Genomic DNA, 26,720 nt, shown 5'->3' on the forward strand with positions numbered 1-26,720 from the left:
TGCAATATTTTTTGTCATCTTAGCTAAAAAGTGTAAACACATTTGAGTTTTAAATAACATGCCACATTTTACTAATTAATCCAGGGGGGATAGACTTAATAGGGGATAGTCACAATAGCTTTTTTCCATTATGGACCAAAGTCAGGCTGAAATGTAACTGTGTTTGTCAGTAATGGAGGGCACTAGGCTGTCGCCTGTCTGCCCAAACAAGGATAACCAGCTTCTGTTTCCATTCTTGGCTCTAAGTTTGTCTCTAACTTTATCCATCTCACTGTGTCTGGCTAAAGGCACATCCAGGTGCACTGGGAAGGCACTCTACTTCCTGCTCTGTCTGCAGTATTGTCTAAGTGAATGCTAAATGCACTGCTTCACTTTAATTACCTCCAGAGTAGCTTACTCCCTCAGAGTGCGTGTGCTTATCTACCAGAAAAAACACGACTTGGACTAAAAAGTATGTGACTTTATGTTTGTAGAGTGCATTATATGTAGCCATAACAGTATGACCACTAATAGGTAGGCTACAGTGTATTGTGGCTAGGTCAAAACATCTGCCAAACTGCCACCCACACTGATAAACCATTTTGGAAAATTACTGCGTTGCATCTTTTTTTCTACTACGATTACAATCAGATTTGAAATTTCATTTCACAATACATGTTCAAGATCAACAAAATATAACAAAATACTTCAATAAAAACTGGTAAACTGCATTTCAGAACGTGCTTGTTATTGTAGTACTGTGAAAGGTGATGTTTTCTATGGAATGAAGACAGGCTCATGTTTTTCACCAATCAGACATAATATCGACAAAAATATCCAAGTAACCATCCATCCATCCATCCATTTTTGTCCGCTTATCCGGGGCCGAGTCGCGGGGGCAGCAGCCTAAGCAGGGACTCCCAGACTTCCCTCACCCCAGACACGTCCTCCAGCTCCTCCGGGGGAATCCCGAGACGCTCCCAGGCCAGCCGAGAGACATAGTCCCTCCAGCGTGTCCTGGGTCTTCCCCGGGGCCTCCTCTCGGTGGGACATGCCCAGAACACCTCCCGAGGGAGGCGCCCAGGAGGCATCCGGAACAGATGCCCAAGCAATCCGAGTAACCATACCTGTTAAATCATATCTGCATATGTTTTAATGTTTAACCTCACCTTATTGCGTGATGTAATGATTTGTTTGATGACTATGCGATCAGCCAAGACCAGCACTTTAGTGACAGAGGAAAGCAGCAGGCGAGCAGCTTTGACCATGGCTGTCCTATCACTGAACACAGTCACCCGTGTGTCAATTTGGGATGAAGGTGAGGCCGACCCCACATCTGTCAGTTGGGCTATAGCATCACCTGTAACAAAAAGATGCAAAGGTAATTTAGGATCACCACAAAAACATCAGAATAAGTTATAACTGCAAAAGATCAAACAAATATTAACATTCAGACACGCTTGAAGATTACACATCCCATCTGGACTGGGAGTGCACAGGGATCTCCCAGGAACAAGAATCGTGTCAGTGAACACCAAAAAGCCGCAGGGTGCTTTGCCTTGTGTTTGTACTGAGATCTGCAGCCAGGCACAGGCAAAAATAGAAGCGTACGCGGCTAATTGCTTCATTTTGAAATACCCTCAAAGCGCATTTTAAATTCATAATGAATCATCTTTTTCTTACAATCTGTCACCTTGGATGAACAGTTTGCCCAGAATGGAAAGACAACAAATAAACACTAGTACTACAGAAATGCCAGCTGGACTCCTAAATCAGCTTTTTAAGTGAAATTTCAAACTGACCAGTATTATAAGTTACTTTTTAAACTGCATTACTCTGTTCCCAAAAATAACTAAAGAAATTGTAAGGATAAGCCATGGCATTATTGAGTTATGTAGCCTGTTGTTTATTAGGTTTGGGTGGACCTTTTGGCTAAATTAACTGATTGAAACTGACAGAACAGACAGCCTTTCAGAGCCAGCTACTCTAACCAGTTCAAATATAACAGGCCTGGCTCACAGTATATCCCCTCTACACATCTCTATGTGAAGAAGAAGCCTATGCAAATTCAAATCCAGTAAAATATAGATGAAATAATGAATGTAGATTGGTGCAACTAAAACTCATGTTTTGGCAGTGAAAGACACAAACACTACAAATGGATATATATAAGTTGAATTATGTTTTATTTATTATTATTTATTAAACAACTGGTTTGTAAATTGTCGGTTTATTTGTGTGACAATGATTTTTTATTGGTTGGGTTCACACCAAAACACCTGCATCAAAAATAAGGGTGTGGGCAAAAATATCAATATATCTTGATATAAATTTTGATGATAAAATTTCGTTTTTCGAAGGCTCGTGTATCAATATTTTGCCAAGAGTATTTTTGGTATCTTTTAGAATTTTTATTTATTTATTTATTTATTTTTGTGCTACAGTTTTGTTGTTTATTTAATGGAAGGAATCTTGTTTATGCAATACACTTGATATATTTACTGTTTTGATGATTAAAAGAAATAGATTTCATATTAAGTTTACACAGGTAGTTGTTTAACAAAGAAATATTGTTACTAAAATGTATTTGGTTCTTAAAAACAGCAATATATCCCAGAGTATTATGTGTGATTTGTCAATTATCACATGTATCGTCAAATGGTGATAATGTTGTATCATGAGCCATAGAGAGTGTATTGTGAGGGACAGCGTGATTCCCTGCCCTAATCAAAAACATAACATATCTAAAATAATCGTAGGATGTGCTGTTATGCTGTACTGAAACAATATTTACACTTTTCTTAACTTTCTAAAACTGATTAATATACTTTTGTGGAGTCAGACTTTGAGCTTAAATGAAATAGACTGAGACAGAGATCTAACACAGATTGGCTGTACTGACCTGCCTTATTAGATCTCCTCTGGTCTCGTGATGGGTAGTGTCTAATTAAACCCCAGCTTTCAGGCTGCCTTTATTTTTTCAGCCATTAATGTTCACGTGTTTGAGGTGTTATGATTTGACTGGGTAAGAAAAATAAACACAATGATATGCAATTTTGCTTTAGTTTTCATGTCCCCACAAATATCCATGGTGCTTTCTACAAAGTTCTGTGAGTTGTGTCTTTTATTAATTTAAATATTTTTGTATAGTTTTTATCTACTTTATTATTCTTATTACTATATTTTTACATTCTTGATTAATTTATTGAATTTATATTAGTTCAATTTCTCTGGAATTTGTTTTATGTACAGCACTTGTCAAATTATGTTTTTTTTTTTTTTTTATAAAAATGAGCTGCAAAAATAAATGTGGATTGGAATTTAAGACCTGCTGTTGGCATAATTTTTAAACAACAACAACAACAATTTTTTAGGTAAAAGTAATACACTTCAGTATTAAGAACAGCCATATGAGGAATATATAATAAATCATTGGATTCTATCATACATTACACTTCACCAAGTTTTTTTTTTTTTTTTTTTTTTTTATCGGGTCTTACACCATCTAAAATTAAAGTTTTTCTTTTTCCTTTCCCTTTTTCTCTGGAACAACTGACTGTCTGAATAGTGTGAAAGCACTGGTAAGACACCTCCCTGGGAAGAAATGTGAGAATAAATTTGTCACAGTTGGTGTTGCATATTAAAAAGTTCCAAAACACACATAGAAGTACACAGTTACTCTTCCCATCAGCCTTTTTTCTTTTCTTTTCTTTTTTTTTTTTTTTTTTTTGATGTTTTCTTTACACATCACAGAAGCACAGGGTTTAACGCTCTGCTGCTCATGCTGGGTCCCTAAACATAAAGCTATTATCACAGAGCTGTGACCATATTATTGTGGGAGTGTTTCTTGTGTGCTTCATTAGAGTTTAAATGAGTCACTTGCCTGATAAAATCTTGCCAATATATTTGTGTTGGTTGGTCCCATAACTGGACTGGGAGGTTCAAACATAGCTCATAAACAGAGCTCAGAAATTGTTAATTTCGCCTACAGCTTAGATTTAAGACTTTAATTTATGTTTCATATTAAGCCCTGTTTGTTGTGTCATGTTTGTACCTTGAACATGTGTGAATTACTGTATGGTTGGTCAGAGAAGTTGGAGAGGCCATTGACACAGATTAGTAGCCCCAATGCTGTGGGTGAGCCTCAAGGCAGCTATGACTTCCCATTGTCAACTCTAATACACTATTGTGCTTTGAGAAACTGCAACATTAATCTAGTGATTATTACTATATATTTGTATTTACTATAAATACAAAAGTGATATGAAATGGATTTATGTTAGCATTGCAAGAAAGTTTGGACAGACAAGAGGGATAAGAGGCCTTATCTCACACTAGAGTTTGGTGATCTTAATGGAAAAAGGTTGTTTTGCTTTTCCTCTATGTTTGAAGTTGATAGTCCCACAAGACAAGAGTGATATGCACCTTCGACATTGTTTTCTCAAAATGACAAATGAAAAGTCAACCTTTCAACCCCTCGCCCTCCCCCGAGTGCAGCTCTGTCTGCCTGCTTACAGCTTGATAATTCAAATGTCCATCACTCACAGCTCAGAGAAGAGGACAGCCAAGAGACACCATCTGAAAATACTCAATATACATTGTTTGTGTTGTTTGTCATGAACGAGACAAGTGCAAAGTATTCACAAGTCCTTGTGTTTTATAGATTTTAAAACTAACAAAAAGTCCTTTGAGAAAACGTTAACTTGTATTTCACATTTTTGCAGTAAGTTTTTAGAATTGTTAGTACATTTTCCTTTTCTAGTTATATCTTGCTAACAGACTAACAATCAAAACTGTGGCATGACTGTATTAAAGGGCTCATGGCCTATTATGCTGTTTATTTATATCTATGTTATATTGTTGTTTCCTCATCACAAACATACCTGGAATTGTGTTTTGTTTCATTCACACATATTTAGACTGAGTTCTTCTTTCATTTTGTTTTTTCATGTGGTTATACAGGAAGTGTCCCACTGTGTTTTTAAACTCCACACAGCCCTGGAATTGCAAATCTCCACTGAACTAAAGGTAAAAGGTAGCTGTTAACTTGAGAACTACCACTACATAACATCACAAGGTGGAACAGAGCATTTTGAGCTTCGGAGATGTAGATAGCCTAATAATGCACGATTACTCAAACACAACTCCAGGTATGTTTTTGATGAGGTAACAACATTCTAACATGACTTAAAGCTCACAAGAGCAAATTTTGTGTAATATAGTTTAAGAATGCAGTTTTCAAACCTTTTTATTCAAAATGCATTGATTTTTACTGGACACTCCTGGGTGAACTAGCATTCAGACCTGTACTTCCAACCTAATAACAGCAGAGTGCTCTGGATAACTGATGTAATTTTGCCTGACAGCCGCACTGCCCAGATAAATGGAAATTTGCTTGAATTTGATAATGCTGAAGAGCCTGGAGGTGCAGCTTGTTCACGCTGTATCAAAGTGCCACATTTTGTCTTAACAAGTAACTGCTGATGAAGAGGCAATGACTTGTGCTTTATCCGGTACCCTGAAGTTCTTTAAGGATACCCAAAGCAGGTCTGCAAGATGATGCTTCAAATGATACCTTATGCAATTAAAAATACATTTCAAATACAAAATGCATCACGTACAACATGTATTATAGTTTAATTTAGAACATTTGTAAATTTACATTATTTCATTACCTGCCCGACGTGCCTCAAAGCAAGCTTGGCTCATCTCATCTTTTAGTTCCTGGTTCTCTGCAGCGATAGCTTCCCCGACCGCTACAAACCGCCCCACTGCCACGCTCACCGCCTGGCCCACCCGGTGTATGGCAGCTAGGGTCCGCTCCGACTTCTTTGGCTTGTCTTTGTGGTTGATTAAAGTGGTTATCTAAAAGAAAAACATTGACATCTGTTGCCTAATTTGTTTTCTGTAAGGCAAAGCAATAGGCATTTAGTGATATACAACCAGAATAAGAAAAGAAACAAAAAGAAACTAAAGATTTTGGATTCATTAGATTTCGGAAAACCTCCTCTGTTTATTACTATATATATTTTACATTTTATTTTTATTTTATTTTTATGCATATTAAGTAATGCATAATGGGCAATGGAGTTTATATGAACATAGCAAGACAAATAGCAAATCTAAAACTCTGAAGCAACAGAATCAAAACATTTAAAATCAAATCATGTAATACTTTCCTAAACTGTAGTAAATATTTTAGCAGTTTAGATTTAAAGTTTAAGAGAAAGAACCTCAGTACTACTTTAAAGGTCTTACGTTACACAAAATGGATTCTTGTGAGCTTTAAGCCATGTTATAATGTTGTTTCCTCCTCCTCCAAATGATTATCCAAATGATTCTAGTGAAGGTGTATGCACTTTAAAAACATAGTGGAGCATGTCACAAGGTGGAACAATGTTTTCTGTTAGAGTCTAAACATGCCAGGTTTGTGTGTTACTGAAATACATGTGAATAAAAGATACAGGTATGTTTTTGATGAGGAAAACATTATGACATAGATCATCTTCAATAAGATAATCTTGAGTCAGAGGGTCTTTCCTTCCCTTTAATCTATAAATCAAACTAGTATATTCAGAGACTTGTCTGTTATTGCGTATGTGAATAGAAACAAAAGGCATTGGAGGAAGACAATAATTGATAATTAAACAGATGTCTGCATAGACTTCGTGAGCTGTTGAACACAGTCCATTATTGGGCACAAAGCAGCCTCTGATGGGATGTCTTTACTGTAAGTGTCAATTATGAATTATGAATGGCTTATTATTTATTGATCACTTTCACTGACTCCAGCTGTTTCCATTGTCAATGTGAGCCTGGATCTGTGTCAAACCACTTGGGTCACAAAATGGTGGGTGGTGTTTTTAATTAGCCGAAAGCTGCAGGTGGTCCAAGAAGGAGGTATTTCACTGCAAATCTTTAGTTGGCCACAAAAATCAGACAGGACATAAGGCCTCATGAAGCTTTGTACTTGCACATTTCAATCACATTTTTAACTATCATAGTTAAGCCATACCACATAATACATGTAAAAAAAAACAAAAGCTGACCAGGAAGTGTGTACATTTACATGGCTTGCAAAAAACAGAATTACTGGAGTAAAATAACACAATATGATCATTCAAAAGACCTAGTGATATGCCAGTAAATCCAAGGATTTTTAGACTAACAGCTGTTTTTGGAAAATGTACATTTATTCACTTTCAGTCTTTAATATTTTGATTGGAATCTTTGTCTTTGCTATTGTGGTTTGCCTTTTTACTGTAAAATTGTCATGTTATTTCAATAATCTGTGAACTGCAGAAAGCAGATAATGGTTTTATGTACTGTAACCAGAGTACAGTGTGCCTCGTCTTTCCTAGTCAGTAATGCTATGTAAACTTAGCATAATATCTTCAATCTAAATGCCAGGCTGAGTCAGCAAGTCTCCAGAGTTGCTGCCTTGTGATACTGAAGCCAGATTAAAAACTGTTCTTCATAGAAATATCGACCATGACACTGACATCAAGAGAGATTGACTTTCAAAGTTTGGCCAACTGACTTTGGCTCTCTGCTTAACACAGTTTAAGAACAGTGTATCCATGTTGATAACAATTATCAGGGGAGGACTACAGGAAAGTTTAGATCTATTAAAAGAAGCTGGAGGCTGCATATTAAGAAGCAGCAGCCATAGGTGTTAAATTAGCTATTTGCTTCTCACAAGTGGATAAAATATATATTTGTTGTGACGCAAGCAACGTAGAAGCAGTTGTCACTATTATGTGAATACGGAGCAACTATAATTTACTAACAGATTTCAATGTAACCTAAAGTAATAAGAGGTGGACATTCTGTACTGCTAGGCCCTGATAACACATTTTGATGTATGATATATTGCTGAAGAAAATAAAGACAATAAACGATAATATTGAAACTGTTTAATTTATGTAAACTATTCTGCACTTCTGAACTGCAAGAAATAAATAGCAGAATTAACCAATAATTTGTCATAAATAATTATTTATTCAGCACAGTACAGCTCAAATCTTACCTTATCATATAAAAATAGCAGAAATCTCCCCATTGTTGCGAAGAAATAGTTCAAATGATATATACTGACCCCCAAAATATATTATTCCAGCTTTCACAGATTGAACGATTAGTTGATATAATAATTATCGTGACAGGACTATGTACTGCCTTGAAAAAGCTGAACCTAATATAATATTTTCTGTGTCTTTCTCACAGGCAGAGCAGATAATGACAGTAAATAGCAACCGGTTTTTGCATGTTGTTTCAAGATATACTATTTACTTTGTCACTTTGTTTCCATCAAAATACAGGAAGTAATTACTGAAATTGCAGAGTTCTTTTTTATTGCTGACTTCATAAAAAATGCATAATTGTTTTTCTGTTTACTGATTCAGATTCTACCTTCAGGTAAATTACTTTCTACAGTGGGGCATGTTTAATTCGAATGAGAACAATTTAGGAATGAACAGAACAGATAGGGATTTACTCTGTTTGAGGCCAGTAGGTGACCACATTCACTGGGCTGTGCAAACAGGAACAGGGCAGACTGGACAGGACGTTCCGTAATATTGATTCAGTGCAGTCTTCTGAGCCAAACCCTTTGTATAAGAGCTGAAACTTCATCCACGAGAAAAGTAATGAAAAAAGAAAGATTTGATGGATTGAAAAAGTTTGAGGTCTGAGAACAACTGTTTGGTTTATTGATTATTTAAATATCTGCAAGAACTGTTTCACAACCAACAATGACTTATTCCAATTCAATAAGGGTGTCATGGCCTCTCTCTGACTGAATTTCAAGAGAAATGGTTTTGAAGTTTGAGGTTAAGAGTTTACCTCCCATTGTAGACTTCTCATTAGAAAGTTCCTCTTTCCATTCTTTATCTCACAGTATAGCAGAGGCTGTGCTCTGGTGCACTATGGCTTCGCATGCATGCCAATGAGCTGCAGTACCCCACATCATGCAGCAGGGTGGTGAAGACACAAAGTTGTTTTGGTTTTGACTCATAGATTGGCCAATCAAACTTAAATATAGATTTTTAAGTTAACTTGAAATTGGTTCTAAAAATAAAATTACTGCATTTCATGAGAGAAAATTTGTCAATAAATCAATAAAATAATCATTACTAAAAGTAGTATCCAAATTAGCGACTCCTGTGAAAAGCATTAATACTGCCAAAAAACATATAGGATAAAATAGTTTTAAAGTGATCTTGATTGATATCAGAATAAATTCTAAACTGCATGGTTATATTAAAAAAACCACTATCACCACTATATTTTATGTATTTCTATTGTGTAAAATTGTGATTTTTATTACCATTGTGGTACTGAGAAATGTTTGTATTGACCAAAGTATCTTAGAATCTTGATTCTTAAAATATTAATAAAAATGTGTCTGCTATCATAAAATGTAACATGTATAATATTTTAAGGCTAAACTACCGAAACTACACAAAGAAAACAAACTAATTACCACATCATATCCTGTGGTGTTTGAGTACTTTCAATTGTTGACAACCAGTCGATTCGTATCTACTTCCCCTCTTCTTTCTTTTTGTTGCCGATAATTAGGACAACAATTACATGGCCATAAAACCAGAGGAAAGTGCTTACTCCGAGAAGCACAAAAGCACTGCTGTACCCTCCCGCTGGTAAGCAGGAAACCTACCCTAACACCTCAAGGACGCACTGACCCACTATAATTCAGCCCCTAACAAAAGCTGGAAACATTTGTGACTGCCTCCCATGGCTACTGACTGAAAAGCAAAGTGAGGAGAAAGTTTGCCATTTTCATTGTCATTCTTTCACTTTTCCTTCAGGCTAGTTCATGGATTATGCATGTTATATAAATACTTAGTTTGTGTATAAATAGCGTGCATTGTTTTGGATGAAAAATGTAGTCCACTTATTCAAGCAGGGAATCAATTCAAAGGCTCACAACAATGGGGTTGAGATAAAAGTAAGTGTGAACAAGCGTGCTCTACTTTGGGGCCATTCATCACAATAATTGCTTGCTAGGTGCTTTTGCACTTTTTGCACAGATTTAAAACAAAAATGATCTTCTATCTTATCTCATGTATTATGAAAAGTTCAACTTCAAACACTGGCAATGACAACTTCAGAAGTAGGGGTGTACTGCATTTGGTATCCCAGTATTTCACTATTACCACTTACTCACCCATAAAAATATTTGTGTAAAAAATATAAAATAAATTATACCAGAGATGGTTACATTTATTAGGTTAAATTTACTTGAGCAACCTTTTGAAGAAACTGTATTTCTCAGAGTACCTGAAACATTATCCATGAGAGACTGTAATTTTACCTTTAGTAATGGTTTTGGATTATCTTCCCACTGTGAATAAGTCCACAAGTGACGAATGCTTTGTTGACATTACTAAATAATTTGAACAACATTAGCATTTTACACCTTACCTTCAGATATGATTTAGTTTTGTAATGTGTGTGTCTTTGGAAAGCAGCAATTGTGCATTAGTTAATGTTTTGTCAGTCCAATTGCAATAACTCTTATATCATATTGTAAAAACATTTCACTACTTAACAGTTTCTCAGTCCTCAAGTTTCTTCAAATACTTTTTTAACTCTTCCAAAAGCATAAATTTTTACTTTTACTTGAGTAATATTATTAAACCAGCTCTAAGGAATCTTGTTTGTCCACCACCAACAACGTAAGAGAAACAGGCATAGATCTAAACATTGGTTCAATTGTTTGTTTTGTCCAATGTGGGTGTTTGACTGAGTGTTGATTTGTTGTCTTGAAAGCGATTGAAAGTTTTCCCCCAACCAATCTTATGTTTGCTAAAATAATAGCACTGGTTTTAGAAATAATTGGACTCAACCTTGTACGAGGAGGGGAAGACAAGTGGAGGCAACAAAGGACATTTAACTTCCAACACCACATGTCGTCCTCACTGTGTTTGTGTCTGTTGAAACCAAGCTGTCAGCATTATTTTAGTCTTTGAGGATTTCCCCTTTTGCCCTTGTTAATACAAAAAGAATATCCCCATGAGCCATATAAAAATAGCCTGGAGAATACATAAACGGACAGCATATAGATCACTTTTTAAAAACAAGCTGCAGAGGAGCTCTTCCAGGTCTCATTATATCCTATTATGTCCAAGCAAAGGTAAAGCACTGAGCACTTTCTCCTAAACCTCATATGTGTGTTCAAGCCAATAGCAGGTTTTCTATGTAGTTGGAAGAGTTACTCAAATGAATTCAATAATAGTAAATAAAAGTAAATAAAAGTTATTAACCTGAAAAAATACAACTACTGTATTACTACTGCCACGACTACTTCTCGCACACAAAGCTGATTTTCAGGTGCTCAGGAACCAGGAAGAAAAAAGCATAGTTCCGGGTCTTTACTGATGAAAAGTGATACCTGGACAAGGGTTTGCTGCAGAGGGAGAGGAATGTGGGCAGTGATGAGAGCTCTGATGAACACTTTAATGGGACAGCAGACCAGAGCTGGATGCATTCCTGATTGAGTGCCAGAAAAGAAAACTGGTATAAACAGTAAAAGAAACAATGCCCATATTATTTTAAAATGTATAACACTGCCTGTATAAGACTCCAAAGCTGAAAAACATATCTACTACAAAAAATTCTAAAAGTTACTAAACTACTATTGCACTTGTAAAGAAGAGGCAGATTCTGCAGGTCTACAGTCGTTTTATTTTTTACTGGTGCAAGGCCTCATCAAAACTGCTCAAGTGAATGCCACCCAGTGGAGCCAGTATATTACAACATATAACTTCAACATTATGTACTTCCATTGGAATTACAGTGTTTATAAGATGTTCTAAGTAAATAAAATGTACTGCTTTCCAATTATGATACAGTAAAATAAATTATTGTGGGGGGTGTCCAAATTTAATGAACCAAAATGCCAATTTGCCCACACTTCTCAACTAAATTACTCAAACAATTATCTACAACAAATCATCAAAAGGAATAGGCTGCCTCCACAGAGATGTTGCCTAGAATACCATGAAAAACATGCATATGTATTGTGAGTGGGTTCACCTCCCCACAGGTTTGACATGGTAACTTGGTCTGGAGACAAGCAGGTGGTAAACCATTCACTAGAAAGCTACATAGTGTACCCTTATTGTCTCGCTCTCCACCAAAATAATGCAAACAAACAATTTTTGGTCTTTTTGTCTCTCCCCTTCATGCCTCTGGTCCCGGAGCTGCAGTGTGTGTATGGTACAGTCAGTGATTCGAGTTGTGTCCATGGAGCTGACCCACTGCAGTAGAGTACAGTAGAGAAGTTAGCTTCACTGTTAAAGCAGGCTCCTTTGAGTATTAGGCTTCTGCACAACCAAGAGCACAGACAAGCAAAAATGAGAACAAGTTTCTGCTGCTGCCGCCACCACTTTCACTGAAATTTTTTTTATTACACACACAATACAATCCTATTAAAGTGAGAAAAATATTATGGCTCCTCCTAGGTTTAAAACACTGACAGGGATATGAAAAAATGCCTCAAATTATTCAACTTCCTGTCTGGGTAACAAAACAGAATAAGAGTGAACCAATTAAAGGCAGATTCCAATATAATGGCTATTTCCCAAAGTGAAAGTAAGTATACACAGTTGGACCATAACATAGTCAGCTAATGGTGCAGGAGGCAAGTTGTAGCTTGTTAAATGAGAACCACTGGGCAGTAGTGCAGTGCAGAAAAAATACTGCAAAACCACATCCATGTGTAAACCTGAATTCTTGAGGAATGAGGTATGCATGTCAGAGAACATTGTTGAACAGTCAGTGGTAAAAAAAAACAAAAAAAACAACAACAAAAAAACATAGCTATGCATATTTTGAACATAAAGAGCTAAATATGAAACGTGGCTTCCCCAAACTCCATGTTCCACAGAGACTAGGCCTGTCACGATAAATAAACTATATTCACTCATCTTGGACAATATTTTTTGGGGGTCACCATTTATTGTGGGTGCTTTTTCTTTGTTATTTTTGTTATTTTGTCTGTACTATGATTCAATTTGAGTAGTAGAGGGTTGAGTTATGAATTTCTATGACTCACAGACACAAACTAATCACTTTAATGTTGCAATTGTTTTAACAATATTGTGCTGTATATTAGAATATTTTGTGGAGAACAATTCTGCTTTATGATTTAGTTTCAATATTATTGCTTATCGTCTATTTTGACATCTCTTAAGCAATAGTCACAAAGATTATAATACACCGATTAATTACTGTTAAAAATTATGTATTAAGATTGTTCTTAAAACTGGTCGTAATTGTATGACTGTACAATTATGTAATATTTGATTTTTTTTTTTTTTTTATTGTGGGATGAATAAAAACTACATGACACATTTGGATCAATTTGGTCTTATTTTATTTTAGTTTAAAGGAAAAAATGCTATCATTGGTATCTGTTGATATCGGGCATTGGCAGATACTAAAAGCCGTTGTATCAGAATCAGAATCAGAAATGTTTTAATACTACCAGTAATATAGACATTTTTATATTATATAAATATTGTATGGGATATAATTGTGTGATTGTGGTTGTGTGAGTTTTAGCAGATCTGTGTAGAAACAGCTGAAGATCCAGCTATCATTTAATGGGAATAGACTCTTCCCATTCAGTATAGATTGATTCTTAGTGCCAGATCTGAGCTCAATGACCTATCAGTACTATCTGCTACAGTTTCCTCCATTTAACTGAAATATAAAGACCTTCTCCTTCAGAAATAAGATGAAACAAATATCTCATCTCACTGTAAATTTGAATTATCCTCCTCCACTTTCATATCAACACTATTTATTTATGCATTCAGGCTGCCTCCATATTGCTGATATTCAGAAGCAGTGAGCAGCACACCATCCCTCACACCTATAAAACTGAAGTGGGGATAAATAAAGACTTGTGTGATTTGGCACTTGGCGAGGAAGTTCTTTAGGGTGATTGAACACAGATGGTTCCACCCAGAGAGATGGATCATTTCAGAGACAAGACAGTTCAAATCACTGTGCGCCTATACAACCCAAAGGACTGGTGGGATAATACCAGCTGATTGCCAAAGAGAGCAGACGAGGAGAGAGAGGGGAAGTGCGCACGGAGCAGCTGATGGATGTGGGAAGACTGCAAAGGCCACAGACGGGCATTAGACGGCCATGTACTGGGGCCAACAGGCAGATTAGCATTCCACTGTATTTCTGTCCAGGGAGCAAACTGGGTACAAATATGTCCATACTGGGACTCTTTACTGGGAAGTTTTCAAGAGATTTAAAAAAAATTATTATGGCATGTGTGGAATTAGGGGTGCAAGGATTGTTTTCCAATAGAGATATATGAAAATTGAAATCGGAATATCTGAAATTACAAAGATTGCAATTATTTTAAACAGCAGTTATTGTGAATTATGAGATTATTGTGTGAAAAATCTGGAAACCCCATCGTTTAGACCTCTACAAGCATGCTCTGAAATGCATGATCCTTGTATGTTTTAGTCTTTTCTAATGTGAACTTTGAACTAAATATGTCTGTGAAAAACATAAATCACAAATCTAATAGCATTTGCAGTGCTTGTCAGAAAAATCCCAACTATATGTTTCCAAAATCATGCAGCAGCACTATTAGTTAATCTAGTCTATTGAATGATGATTGGGCAATCTGATTTAAAATAATTTTCATATTGCCTTAGGGGTGACTCATGTACTTTACAAGGAATAATGTGTCCCTGACTGCATTTACACAGTTTGGTGGGCCAAATACTATAAATCAAGTGAGTGAATATTGGCTGGCACACAGAAACATCAATCAAATCCAAAGTCTAGAAATATGATAGTTCAGGGGTAAATTCTCCATTGTCATAAATAATTAAAGATATATTGTTAAACATTTATAGTTGGGGAAAGAAAGAGCAGGGATCCCAAAGGTTTGAGTGGAGAAGGCGGTCTCATGACGTGACCAGTCTTCTTGGCCCACAGAAACAAAGAGATGCTGATGTAGACGGACAGCTCCATGCGTGGGCACACAATGCACAAACTTTAAAAAAAACAAGGGAACGGGAGAGACATTTGATGGATCTAAAGTCATACATTTTGGATTAGATTGTGTCCATTTTAGCGGCATATAAGAAAAGGGCAGTGTTTGGCCTTCAAGTTTGGCTCTGCAATCGGAACTGACATTTAAATATATAGACAGCAGATAGATTCCACAGCAAACATCTGGAAGAAAGGATACCACTGTTGAATAACAACTAGAAAACTACACAAGTTCATAAAACCGACTCACTCAAGATGTACAGAGAGATCATTAGGTGCTCTTTCCTTTCAAAAAATGCAACACACTTTATTTTACCAGGCTTACAACTAGCAAAAACTTGAAACTTGTAAATGTGCGAATTCTGAAATATAAGAATGCTCCAGACACACCTAAGTGAAGGACGCCAATAGATAGGACAAGCTCTATCCCCTTGTTAAATAAAGTTCCTTGCCTCTTTGACCAGTGTTGCATGTCAGAACCACAATGGTGGCTTGGTTGCACAGTACAAGCAGAGAAACACAGGCACACTCTCACACCGCTCACATTCAAAGGGTACAATGCCTCTTTTCATTTGTGTGCACTGGTGTAATTCTATGGACAGTAGGTAGGAGGGACAAGCAGAGAAAGAGTAGCGCAATGGGGTAACGTAAGAAGAGGAGTGGTGTGTGCCCTGAACATAGCGTGACTGTGAGGTCATAGGTCAAATAGCCTCGGGCTTTTCCCACTGTTCACCTGCTCCCCCTGCTGTCTCCACCAAGGCATGTCTTCAAGAGGGTCAGTGCTGGTACATGCTCGCCCGAGGCAGTGGATTGGCACAGTCTCCACAGAGGATTTAAAGTGAGCACAAGTCTTAATATGAATTCATCATGGTCACATTACAAACAAACTTCTCTAAGAGTCAGATATCAGTATGATTTGAATTTAATGCAGATTGTGTGTTTTAAGGCATGGCAATGTAGAGATGGTTTCAATGGTGGACATCTGGACAGTGGTGACTGGTTAAAACTTTCTCTACATTGACTCAATCCTGGACGAATGATGGATTACACCGTCTTGTTTTAATGAGATCTCAAATTTAGATCTGCACAGACATTAATCAATCTCAGTTTTCAATTCAATTTCATACAGTCTTATTAACTAATATAAATGGCTTTCAGTGGTAATTTCCTGAACATAAACTAACAATTCTAATCAATTTCTAATCAATTAATCTAATCACATCTATGCTATTGCTCCAAAATCTGAACTCAGCTCTCTCTCTACTCAACTTTTACTGCTATACTTATCAACCTTCAATCTCCAGCATAGGCCGATATTTTGTTTCGATCGACCAGCCCTCTGAAAAGTACACACAGAGCTTTATTTTAACACTTGAAAGCATTCTGTGATTGTTGGGGTTATCATTGTACACACCATGAAATCATACTCCTGACCTCCTTCACCAATAAGGGCAACCTAATCCCTGTGGCCTAATAATAATGAAGTTACAAAGCATACACAATGAGAGACACAAACTAGGCTGTAACTTCTCAAACTTACTTTTGAAGAAGCACTGAGAACAGCAGAAACATTGTGGACAGTGAGATAAATGTATTCATGCTGTAAACACGCCCGGACTGGTACATGCTGAGGACAAAGCAAACAAATCAAACTTGCTCCTCAGAAATGGCTGTGGAGGGGTACAGATGATTCAGCGGCTTTCACTATGCATATTCATGGTGTAGATTGGAAGAACATGAATAGCAAACTAAAATATCGTATCTGCTCTCTCTCTCTCCTAGCTCTGGGAGGCAGTGGGTGACTGTCCTGTTTAAGCTGTGGTGGCATCTAGCCCTTGAGTAGTCAACACAAATTTTGCCCAAGGGCTCCTAGTATGAATCACAGCAGGGTGTATGCTAAAACACTATACTATTTTCCACTTAAAAACAGTTTTATTAAAGCAGTAGCGCAGCAAGCATCATGTTTTTTATGTAAGGTATTTTAACTGAAATTAATTTAGTCAGGCAATCCTTTGAATAAAGAGAAACATTAAACCAATAATTTTTCACAATATTTTGATGGGTACTTCTTGGTTAAGCTCCGGAGTAAATATTGCAAATGGCCAAACAAATCACACTAAATTATGCTAAGTCAAATGTCTGAGAAAAAAAAAAGTCCCAAATTTTTTGCAGGTTTAGGGGTTGTCAGGAGTGACCTGGATTATTGTGGCAATCTGTCAGTCACGTCTGTGTGTGTGTGTGTACAAAAAAGCCAAGTGAAAAACAACACAATAGATTGAGAAGTTGGCACGCAGCGGGAGAACCAATAAAGTTTGCTGCTTATATTTTCCTAGGGACCATTTACTGTCAAATATAATCCCATTTACAGCCTTGTATAATGGTTTGGGATTGATTCTTGGGACTCTGCCATACTTCAAGTGTTTGCAACCTCACAAACATGATTTTTAAATAGAGTGATGGAGACCTGAGTATTCCTTTACAGGATTGTATAGCTTGTTAACTTTTTTTTTACTTCAAATTCTGTGAAATACAAAACAATAAATTAAGTTATAAGAAATAATGAGCAGTTTGTACAGCAAATGCATTCTTTGTGCCACTTCCAAGTCTGCTACAATGGATTGAAAATGACTGTAAATTAGGAGGCAATGACTGTTGCCTGAGAAGTACTTTGCAGAGGGATAATCTATAAATAATATAACACAAAACTAAACTGTGAGCCCAAAGGTGTGAACTGCACCGCACCCATTTTTAAATTATAAATGATGTCAAAATCTTGTCTCGTCTTGTGGAACCGATCTTGTGTCATGTCTTGTCTTGTGGGAATTATGTCTCGTCCCACCCCTAACATACAGTCACTGAAGCAATGTTTCTGCATGTAATAGTTTTTGGATTCAGGAGCACTGGTCATCTCTTGGATTTGGTAGTGCACTAGAGTCAACATTTAAGAGCTAGAGGATTGTATTCAAACTAAAGACTCAGACGAAAGCACAAAACCCAGCAAGTTGCCTTGTGCTCCATCACAGCTGTCTAAAAATAATGGGAAATCTATCAAGTCTTAAGTGGACCAACTGAGTGTGCAGAGCAGATAGCCCCAGGGAGTCATTGTGACCTGAGCAAGCTGCCATTTCCCAACTGACAATTTTAACTATAGCTTTCATTCATTCAAAATAATATTACAAAATCAGGTTTTACTATTGGCAAACATACTGTAGGATGGCATAAAAATGATAGTACCACTGTATCTCTCTTGAAAGCAGAACGCGGCTACATTCATTGTAATCAGTGTGGCTGATACGAGGTGCAGGAAGTGCAGAGGAAGCAGGCACAGTAGATAAGGGACAAAGCTGGGAGAGACACAGACGGGCAGCTGTGATGGAAAAGATAACTGGCAAAATGGCAAAGGTTATACAGTAAATAAAGCAACCTGGCAGCAGCTGAAAACAGACAATAAAGTTCCAAGTTAAAAGATAAAATAATTTCAGTTTGTACCAACAAAAAGATTCCCTCTTGGAGAAAGCACAGAAGTCCAATGGATGACCCATGGATCACAGTTTTGGGCTGAGGCACTGGACAAACATGTGGAGGCCAGAAATCAATTTGTGTTTGGTTAACCAGGATTTGAGGTTAACTAACACGAAGAGTGGAACAGGACCAATCAAAGAAGGCTGTTTACGGAGCCCCACCTCAGCACACAAACAGCCTTTGTGGTTCAGGGATGTCTACAAAGCTCCACAAGTCATAGAGGAAAGGAAAAGAGACACACCTCCAAGCTTAAATATGTCTTACTTATTCTTATACACTTCCACAGTACCTGCACTAACCAATACAACTAAAACTCAAGTACTTTAAAATGAGATGATACATACATTTGTCAAAAACATGTTTTTCTCAATACATCTTTGATGTAAGTGAATACCCATGCCATTCAGGGCAAGAGCCTAAGTTGTACTGAGTTATGAATTCTTATCGTGTGGTTTTAAAGTGAGCCTTACTGGTCAGATTTGATACGGTCATAGACAGTGAGTGTTTACCACAAATGTAGGACACACTTCAAACAAAGATATTAAATGACATTACAATTAAATTTTCTCTTTTTATGTTTCTATAGTCACTTTTTTGGAACACAAGCCTATGCTGTCATTGTTAATTAAAACTGAAACAAAGAAAGTATTTTGTGTAAATCCATTCACTGCAAAAGCAATGTTCAATGAAAAACTGTCTCTACCAAAAGTAGAAAAAAGGCAAAGGATACTTTTATCAACAACATGAGAAACGCCTGTGAAGCAAGACAATAGTACAATACAAGATACCTGAACTTGAATCTTAAAAATACAGCTTTTTCCAAGTGCATAGCATTTAAAGGTAGAAGCCTTCACAAAAAAAAACCTAAGTATTTTATCAGAGCTTTCTCAGTCCACGTCCTGTTAGCGATGCCATGGAGATGAGGTCTGAAAACATACACCATATGTAGCTTCTCTGGACCACACTGGGTCCTTTGTTTCCTGACCAGACTAGTTTATTTCATGAAGATGTCTGCTGCCTCTTCTCCTCAAAATGCCTTTACAAGTCAGTGGCAGTTGTGTAAGTTGGCAAGGAAACTTGGCTAAGTTGGAAACGTTCCTCAGTGGGACAGAGCATATTACATCTAAATCCGACTTCTTCATCTTATCCAAAGGCTGGCATTATGCAGCGAAGGCTCTGAGACTTGTTATGCCTCGCAATCTAGGCCATAGAGTATTGGCAAGTTTTCTCTCAACAGTGTTTGATGCATAACCAATAGAATCTAACAAATAATTTATACTATGTGTTGTATAGTAGTGCATATTTAAAATTAGAAAGTGTAAAAAAAATTTAAAAATTCCAACAAGCTGTAGAATCTGGATTAGTGACACCTTACCTTCAAAGACAGCAGCATGGCCCGAAGCAGAGAGGGCCTATGCTATCAATCCAGACTGTGATTGGGCCCCTGCTCTGTTGTGTGTTGCTGAAATTTGATATATGGCCAGTTGAAAAGGGCACATTTTGATGAGCTTCTTTTGTATCCTAAATTATCTCAGAAGGATGTCCTTGTCCGTACGTTAAGATGGATGAGCGCAACAAGCTAGAAACACAAATCCCCTGTATTTTTCCTATCTTTTTCTCTCTCTCACTTTGGCTGGAAAAATGCTCAAACTCATCATAATTTTTATTATGACTTTATTATAAATTATTTATTGTGAATCAACAACCAACAGATTCGATGATGATTTCCCATATATATGTAAATGCTGATAAAAAAATCCAGAAAGGTCCCATTTATGTAGGTGTTTGTTGTGTTTTGGTTGTTTTTTTCTGTGGTGATACCAGTTCAAATGAGTATCTACATGTAATAGTTTTAGTACTGATTAGATCTGTTTGTTTATCTTTGGGAACCTACACCACTCTAGGGAAAGAAATTAGAAAGACTAATGACATGTCCTGCTGATTCATTAGTCAACTAAAAAAGGGGCACGACAAAAGCTGTCAAAACAGTTATGTATCTAAGAACCTGACCCAAACTGCACTCACAAGACTACAACTACACAAGAGTTCATGCAAAAACAACAGAAAAAGAACTAGGAAATAATTAAACTAAATTGTAATCAGCTAATTCATTCACTAACTTCTGTTGTTGTCCCATATAAATCCTGTAATGTAAATAAAATGATAAGTCAACTAATGCAAAGTTTAGTTGATTAAGACACCATCAAGTGACTAACTGACTAAATGCCACAGTCCTACAGTACATACGCCTGACACACTTCTGAGGATTGTCGGTGTCTGGCTCCTGGCACAAGAACATCCCACAACTCTGACGTACTCACCACTAACCACTGCTAATCTGCCCATGATCAGCCCACCCACAGCATTAAAATGAGACAGGATACTTCAGTAGGTAATCTAGGGATGCATTCATACCAATACTGGCATCTAATACTGGCTATGAGACTGAAAAATTTGCTGGAACAGATATATCGGATCCGCGAAATCGGTTAAGTAAATACTCTGGTTGGGCCTTTAAGTAATAACTATTTACAGGCTAATTTTATCCCATAATGTCTCATAATGCTTGAACTTTTACACAAAGCTGTCCACTAGTGATGCGTAGGATAAACAGCAGTTACATAACACAAATGGAATAAGTTAACTGTGTTTTGAGGGGTGAAATGCAGTTTTCCATCCCTACACTGCTACCAGTTAGTATCGGTATCTTAAAATCAGTGTATTAATTTCAGAATTTAAAAAGCTGGATTGGTGAATCCTTTGCTTGCAGAAGTTTATCCTGCGTAGTGCATACACAATATTCTATAATAACTTCAAACTGGATCTGCCAACAGAACAGGTTGTGGAGGCCTTGGCAAGTGCCCCCCCTTAGGTCGTCTCACACCAAGCGTCTTTTAATGACGGAGTAATTATATAAAGTCCTCAACAGGATAATCCTCACCGCTTGCCAACCCAGCCTTGAAAACATCCCATCCGTCATCGTGATAGGTAATTACAAGTAATGGACAAATAATAGTCAAGGGTGAACAGTGTGTGAAAAGGGCTTAAGCAGGGTCTGTGACAGGTCTCCTTAGTGGCACCGTGATCCACTAAACTACAGCAAATGATAAAAAGATAGCATCAAGGTTTATGTGAATGAGAAGAGAAGATGAAAAGACCTGTAAAAGAGGGGTATTAGAATGACTGAATTTTGGGTTTTGAGGCAATTTACAGTATTTTCAGAGCAAAAAAGAAGGGTGTAAAATGTCAGGTGTGGCGGAAAAGTGAAGTATTCCCAGGACACAAAGATAATGTGGACCTAAGGACATTTTCAAGGAAAATGGAAAAAAACTCCAAACCTAAAGTATTATTATCGATAGTGAATTGTAGACATGGTTGATCCAAGGTAATTCATAGATAAGGTCATAACAAATGAACCCAGCCAGACATGAGTTTGAGCCCTGGGAGGTATAAAACACTAACTTATGCATACCAGACTGTGAGAAGAAAGGTCATGCTCTCAGAGACTACAACCTTTGACCCCAGGCCGTGAATCCCCTATTAAGAATATACAGACAGACAGGTTTCCAGCCACACTGCAAGACATTGTAGTCGGCAGAAACTTGAGCTGGTGGTGGAATGCAACCTCCCTGACTACATAATAGTCCGTGTTGTGACATACTTTCACTCATGGGGTGCTCTCAGTTATTCATGTGGGGGATTAGGGGACTTCCTTTACATACCTCTGACTGTATCATCAATCTGATTTAACTAAAAATATTTTACCTTGCACCGCAGCTTGGCATGCACAGAAATCCAGATGTGGCAGAGGTGAATCATAGTGGCATCATCAACAGAAAGTTACGGCAGATATCTAAGTAGCGATTTTATTTTGATACATCTTTTTAAATTCAAAAACAAGCTGGTCTACATTTATAGCAGGAGGGTGACTTTCTCTTATTTATAGAGGATGGCACTGTGGCTATGTTCACACACTGGGCAGTGGTGCCCGGCTGGCTGTCTCCCAGCTGTCACCCAGCAGCTCCATTCATCCAGAAACACAGACTGGAAGCATTCCCATCTACCAAAGCATATATCTGACAGACACTTGTAATGAACCAATTCATGCCACTGAACCAAGTTATGTACATCAATTTCTAGGGACCAAACTTTTCTCTCTGAAATTTTGAAATTGCTATGTTCTTTCCTCATTATAAATACACATTTAAATCAGATTATCTGCCTGTACATTCTGATTATAGGCATGCCAACTTCAGGCATGGGACTGCCTTGGCTGTGACCCTTTTGTGGTCAACAGCTGAGTTATTCCCCAAATTCTGAAAATAAAATAATTGCTTTTCAATATTTAATGTATGTTATGTGTTGTCATTATTATCTATATAAATTAAATCTGGCTACTAGCGGTTTCATAATGTTCCGTCTCCCAGCACATTTTCCCTGGAGATATGTAGCAGACAGACAAAAGGCTGTAAGAATATCGCTCTTTTTTTCTCTGGGAGTTCGCTGTCACAGAACAGGACTGACCCTTAAAAGATGTTCTTGTTTCAGAATGGGGCAGTGCTGAGAAGAGGTTCAGTTTACACTATGAAGGAAAGCCAAAAATCAGTGAGGGGCTGAGGTATAGGGCTGAGCTATGTGTTACCTTTTGCCCATGGCTAGTTTTTCTCCACTGTGCATAATTAATAAGGTGATACAGGGACACGGACTCTCTGGAGGAGTAGAGATTAAAAATGAGGAATGCATGGGCCGCAGAGATGCAATCCTAAGCAGAAGCTGAAGAAAGAAGAGAACACGGACGGTAAGGTGTGTGACAAGAAAACAAAATCAGGAAATTGGGCAGAGAAACAGCAAGAAGGCAGAAGGCATACAAACAAGGTGATAAAGCTTCTCACATACCGATACTCTAGCGGCCAACACCCTCAGCACATATCATAGGCAAGCATGATGCACGGCCAGGTCTGTAACACCGCTTTATAGTCCCACTGGAACTCATTCAGGAGGTCTAAGGGCACACTCAGTTAAGCTTTCCTAAGTATTTGCACTCCCAGTTATTCCTTTTGAGGATTGTATGGCATTGTTTTTTGGTATGTAATTGTTTTTTTTGTTTTACTCACTATAAACAGCTCAAATGAATAAGATGAACTGAACTGAACTGATTAGGTTAAAAATGTATCAACACTGAATGCATTTATATACACATTATTTCTATACGAATGATAGTCTAATTAATGTCTTAATGTCTCTCCTAAGACATTCCCAATTTAGCTAACAAAAAGACATTTCATTATATTGAAATGGACTGTTTAACAATACAAACCAACTTCACACCAATGAACAGACTTGCAAGTTAGATATACAAATTTACCCAGCTGCCTGTGTATTATCCACACTATTATTTGAAGGTTATAGGGACACTGCAAATTGAAATTAGGCACTATTAGAGCTATAAATGATAAGAAAACATTTAGTATTCTGCGTCTCCCTGTCCTTCAGTTTCTTTGCTCTGTCACGTCAACCTCTTCTCCTTAAAAGAACTCATTATCGAAAGACACCAAGTTCAAAGCCACTTCAGGAAAGCAATTAACACATACAAGGCAGACTGGAAGATTCCTCTGGAGTGGGCAGAACAAGAGGGGAGACTTAGAAGAAGCACAGGAGACAACAGTTTGTTATAAAGTCAATCAAAACTGAGGAAGAGAACTAATGAAAAGAATGTGCTGAGTTCTGATCTTAGGAGGAAGGGGTAACAAAAGGCCGATCATGACAAAATAGAGAAGTGCATTAACATGAACTCAAACACGATTTAAGCCCAAAGCCAAGATTAAATAAAGAGAAAAGCACACAGACACACAGACTAGCTCTGAAATGATCTTTGAGAAGCCCTACATGTGCAGAAGGAGCACAGGTCATTGATTTATTGTTCAGATTTTTTCTATTTCTGAAACAGAAAAGACATATGAAAAACTTAAGTAGTCTGTTTCAAAAAGTAAGATGTTGAATAAAAGATTTTCAAATGTATAATCCAGATCCTTTAAAATCAAATAATTGTTTAGTTCATTTCATCATGAGGGTGCTTAAACTTTACTGCAGACAATCCTTTTCCACATTACCCTAATTAATTGACACTGCTTACATTATTGAATAAAGCAAAAAGATTGCAATCAAAGCTTACAATTTGCAAGCCACACATAATTTGCAAGCCACGCACTCACAGCTGAAGACACGTTTTTATATATATAGTCATTTATGGCAACACCTTTCAGTTGTTTACAGTTTCTCATCATCACTAATTTAGCTTCAGAGGAAATCAAACCAGACAGTTTTGCACATACAGGGCCTCTATGCTGGGAACTGTCCTCATCATTGCCATGTGCTCAGGCTTGGAATGATCACTTCACTTTGAGCCAAGAGACACACAAAACCTCCCCATGGCATCCAAATAACAGCCTGTCATCTGTTTACCTGTAGTTGTCCAGGCAGAACACAATATGGATACACAGCGTGATACCTCGGCCAATAGAAAACAAGGAGATGCATGCGATATCAGAGGAAATGGACTGTGCGGTCATGGTCATCTGTCTCCCTTAGGCGGACATTATTTACTGGTGGGATGGCACTCATACAAACATCGGTTGATTGCATTGCAGGAGGCAAGTTAAGGTGGTGAACACAATATCAATTCTACTGTGGAAAGGTTTGGAACGCATCTTAAGTACGGCTTTAGACAGGCCTGTCATGCTCATTTAGACCAATATTTATTGTAAGTGCAATGTCTTTGCACTACTATGGATATTTTTGTTAATTTTTGGCAATATGATAAGATTTGAGCCATAAAAGGTTGAATTCATAACTTTTATGATTCATTACAAAAGTGCCAACTAAGTACTCAAGTTTTCATTCTGTTTTTTTTTTTACTGATTGATCATGATTTTTTAAATTTTATTTTACCAATATTGTACAAGTTTTTCTCGTTTAAATCTGCTCTTGGGTCATTATGTCAGTGGCATAAATCATTTTCAATATTATTGTTTATCGTCTATATTTTCTTCAGCAATATATCGCCTACTTCTTGTGCCATTGTAATTTCCCTTATTTTTCTCACAGTCACATGATCTTTTAACACCAATAATTAAGTCCCTTATTAAAGTGGTACTTATGACACATGCATTTTATAATTGGCAAAAAATGTAATGATGTTTTTTTCCCTCCAAAAAAAACAACAACACAAAAAAAATCATCAATCATCATCATCATCATCATCATCATCATCATCTCCCTTTTAGTTTCAAAATTTCCAACTGGAATAAACATCCAAAGCCTTCTCGTAAAATAAAACAATAAAGCAATGGTACTCAGAAATGCGTCCTCTAAGATGTTGCGAATATGTTTTCTCACTGCTGACACACGTGCTCATGATATCTCCATCTCACGAGTAATGTACTATGAATATACTGTACAAGCTGGCAATGAGCCAAGCAGCCACCTGATACTTAAGGAGAATTTAAAGCCTGTAATGCTCCTCTGTGTGATTCCTGTACAGGAGCTCAAAGACAGACTGCTACTGTATACAGCCTCATTCCCACAGCACAAATATAAAGGAAAGATTATGCCCTAAAATTACAGGTTGCAAAAAAATTATATACCTGCAGGTTTGTGAGTAAAATCTGGATGAGCCAAGCCTTTAATAAACTGATTACTTTGTGCTGAAGCCCCTGAAATTGCCTCCCATCTCCACCTGACACCAAATGGGGACTTTTGAGAAATGTAGCCACTGGTAATACCACATTTGGACAGTGCGATAATAGAAGTGAAGCTAAATCAATACTTTATCAGCCTAGCCAGCTATTCCAATGCATCTCCTAGTCCTCTTTGAAACAATTAAAAGCTTTATGGCTATTAGCTACTATGCCTATGAATATGTTAAACAGCGAGGGTAAGATAGTCTTTTTCACCACGCCTCATAGACAGACATGGGTTTTTCATCTGGAAGTATATTAACCGTGGAAGAGGTCAATGGATATGGACATGTGAGACAGACCCTTTTATCTGCACTTAAAAGGAACAGCAAACTGTAATGGCTCCCTTGATAGCAATAGCAAGAAGAGTGCGAGAGGGAGGATTAAGGCCAGGCAGTGGTCGTGCAGTCCCAGGCAGAGGTGTTT

General features: G+C 37.2%; 1 protein-coding gene across 2 annotated transcripts in view; it reads right to left on the reverse strand.

The window, feature by feature from the left end:
• The window catches only part of ctnnal1 (catenin (cadherin-associated protein), alpha-like 1), a 45,239-nt gene that overhangs the window by 11,863 nt on the left and 6,656 nt on the right, over nt 1-26,720 (reverse strand). For both annotated transcript variants that reach the window (XM_055157041.1, XM_055157039.1), the window contains exons 2-3: nt 5,655-5,844; nt 1,149-1,339 (exon numbers count right to left, since the gene is read on the reverse strand). In XM_055157041.1, the coding sequence (XP_055013016.1) occupies nt 1,149-1,339; nt 5,655-5,844 (381 nt within the window). The remainder of the gene's footprint in view (nt 1-1,148; nt 1,340-5,654; nt 5,845-26,720) is intronic.

This window comes from Boleophthalmus pectinirostris, unplaced genomic scaffold, assembly GCF_026225935.1.
Source record: "Boleophthalmus pectinirostris isolate CB_2022bp ecotype Guang Dong unplaced genomic scaffold, ASM2622593v1 HiC_scaffold_21, whole genome shotgun sequence".
Taxonomy (NCBI): domain Eukaryota; kingdom Metazoa; phylum Chordata; class Actinopteri; order Gobiiformes; family Gobiidae; genus Boleophthalmus; species Boleophthalmus pectinirostris.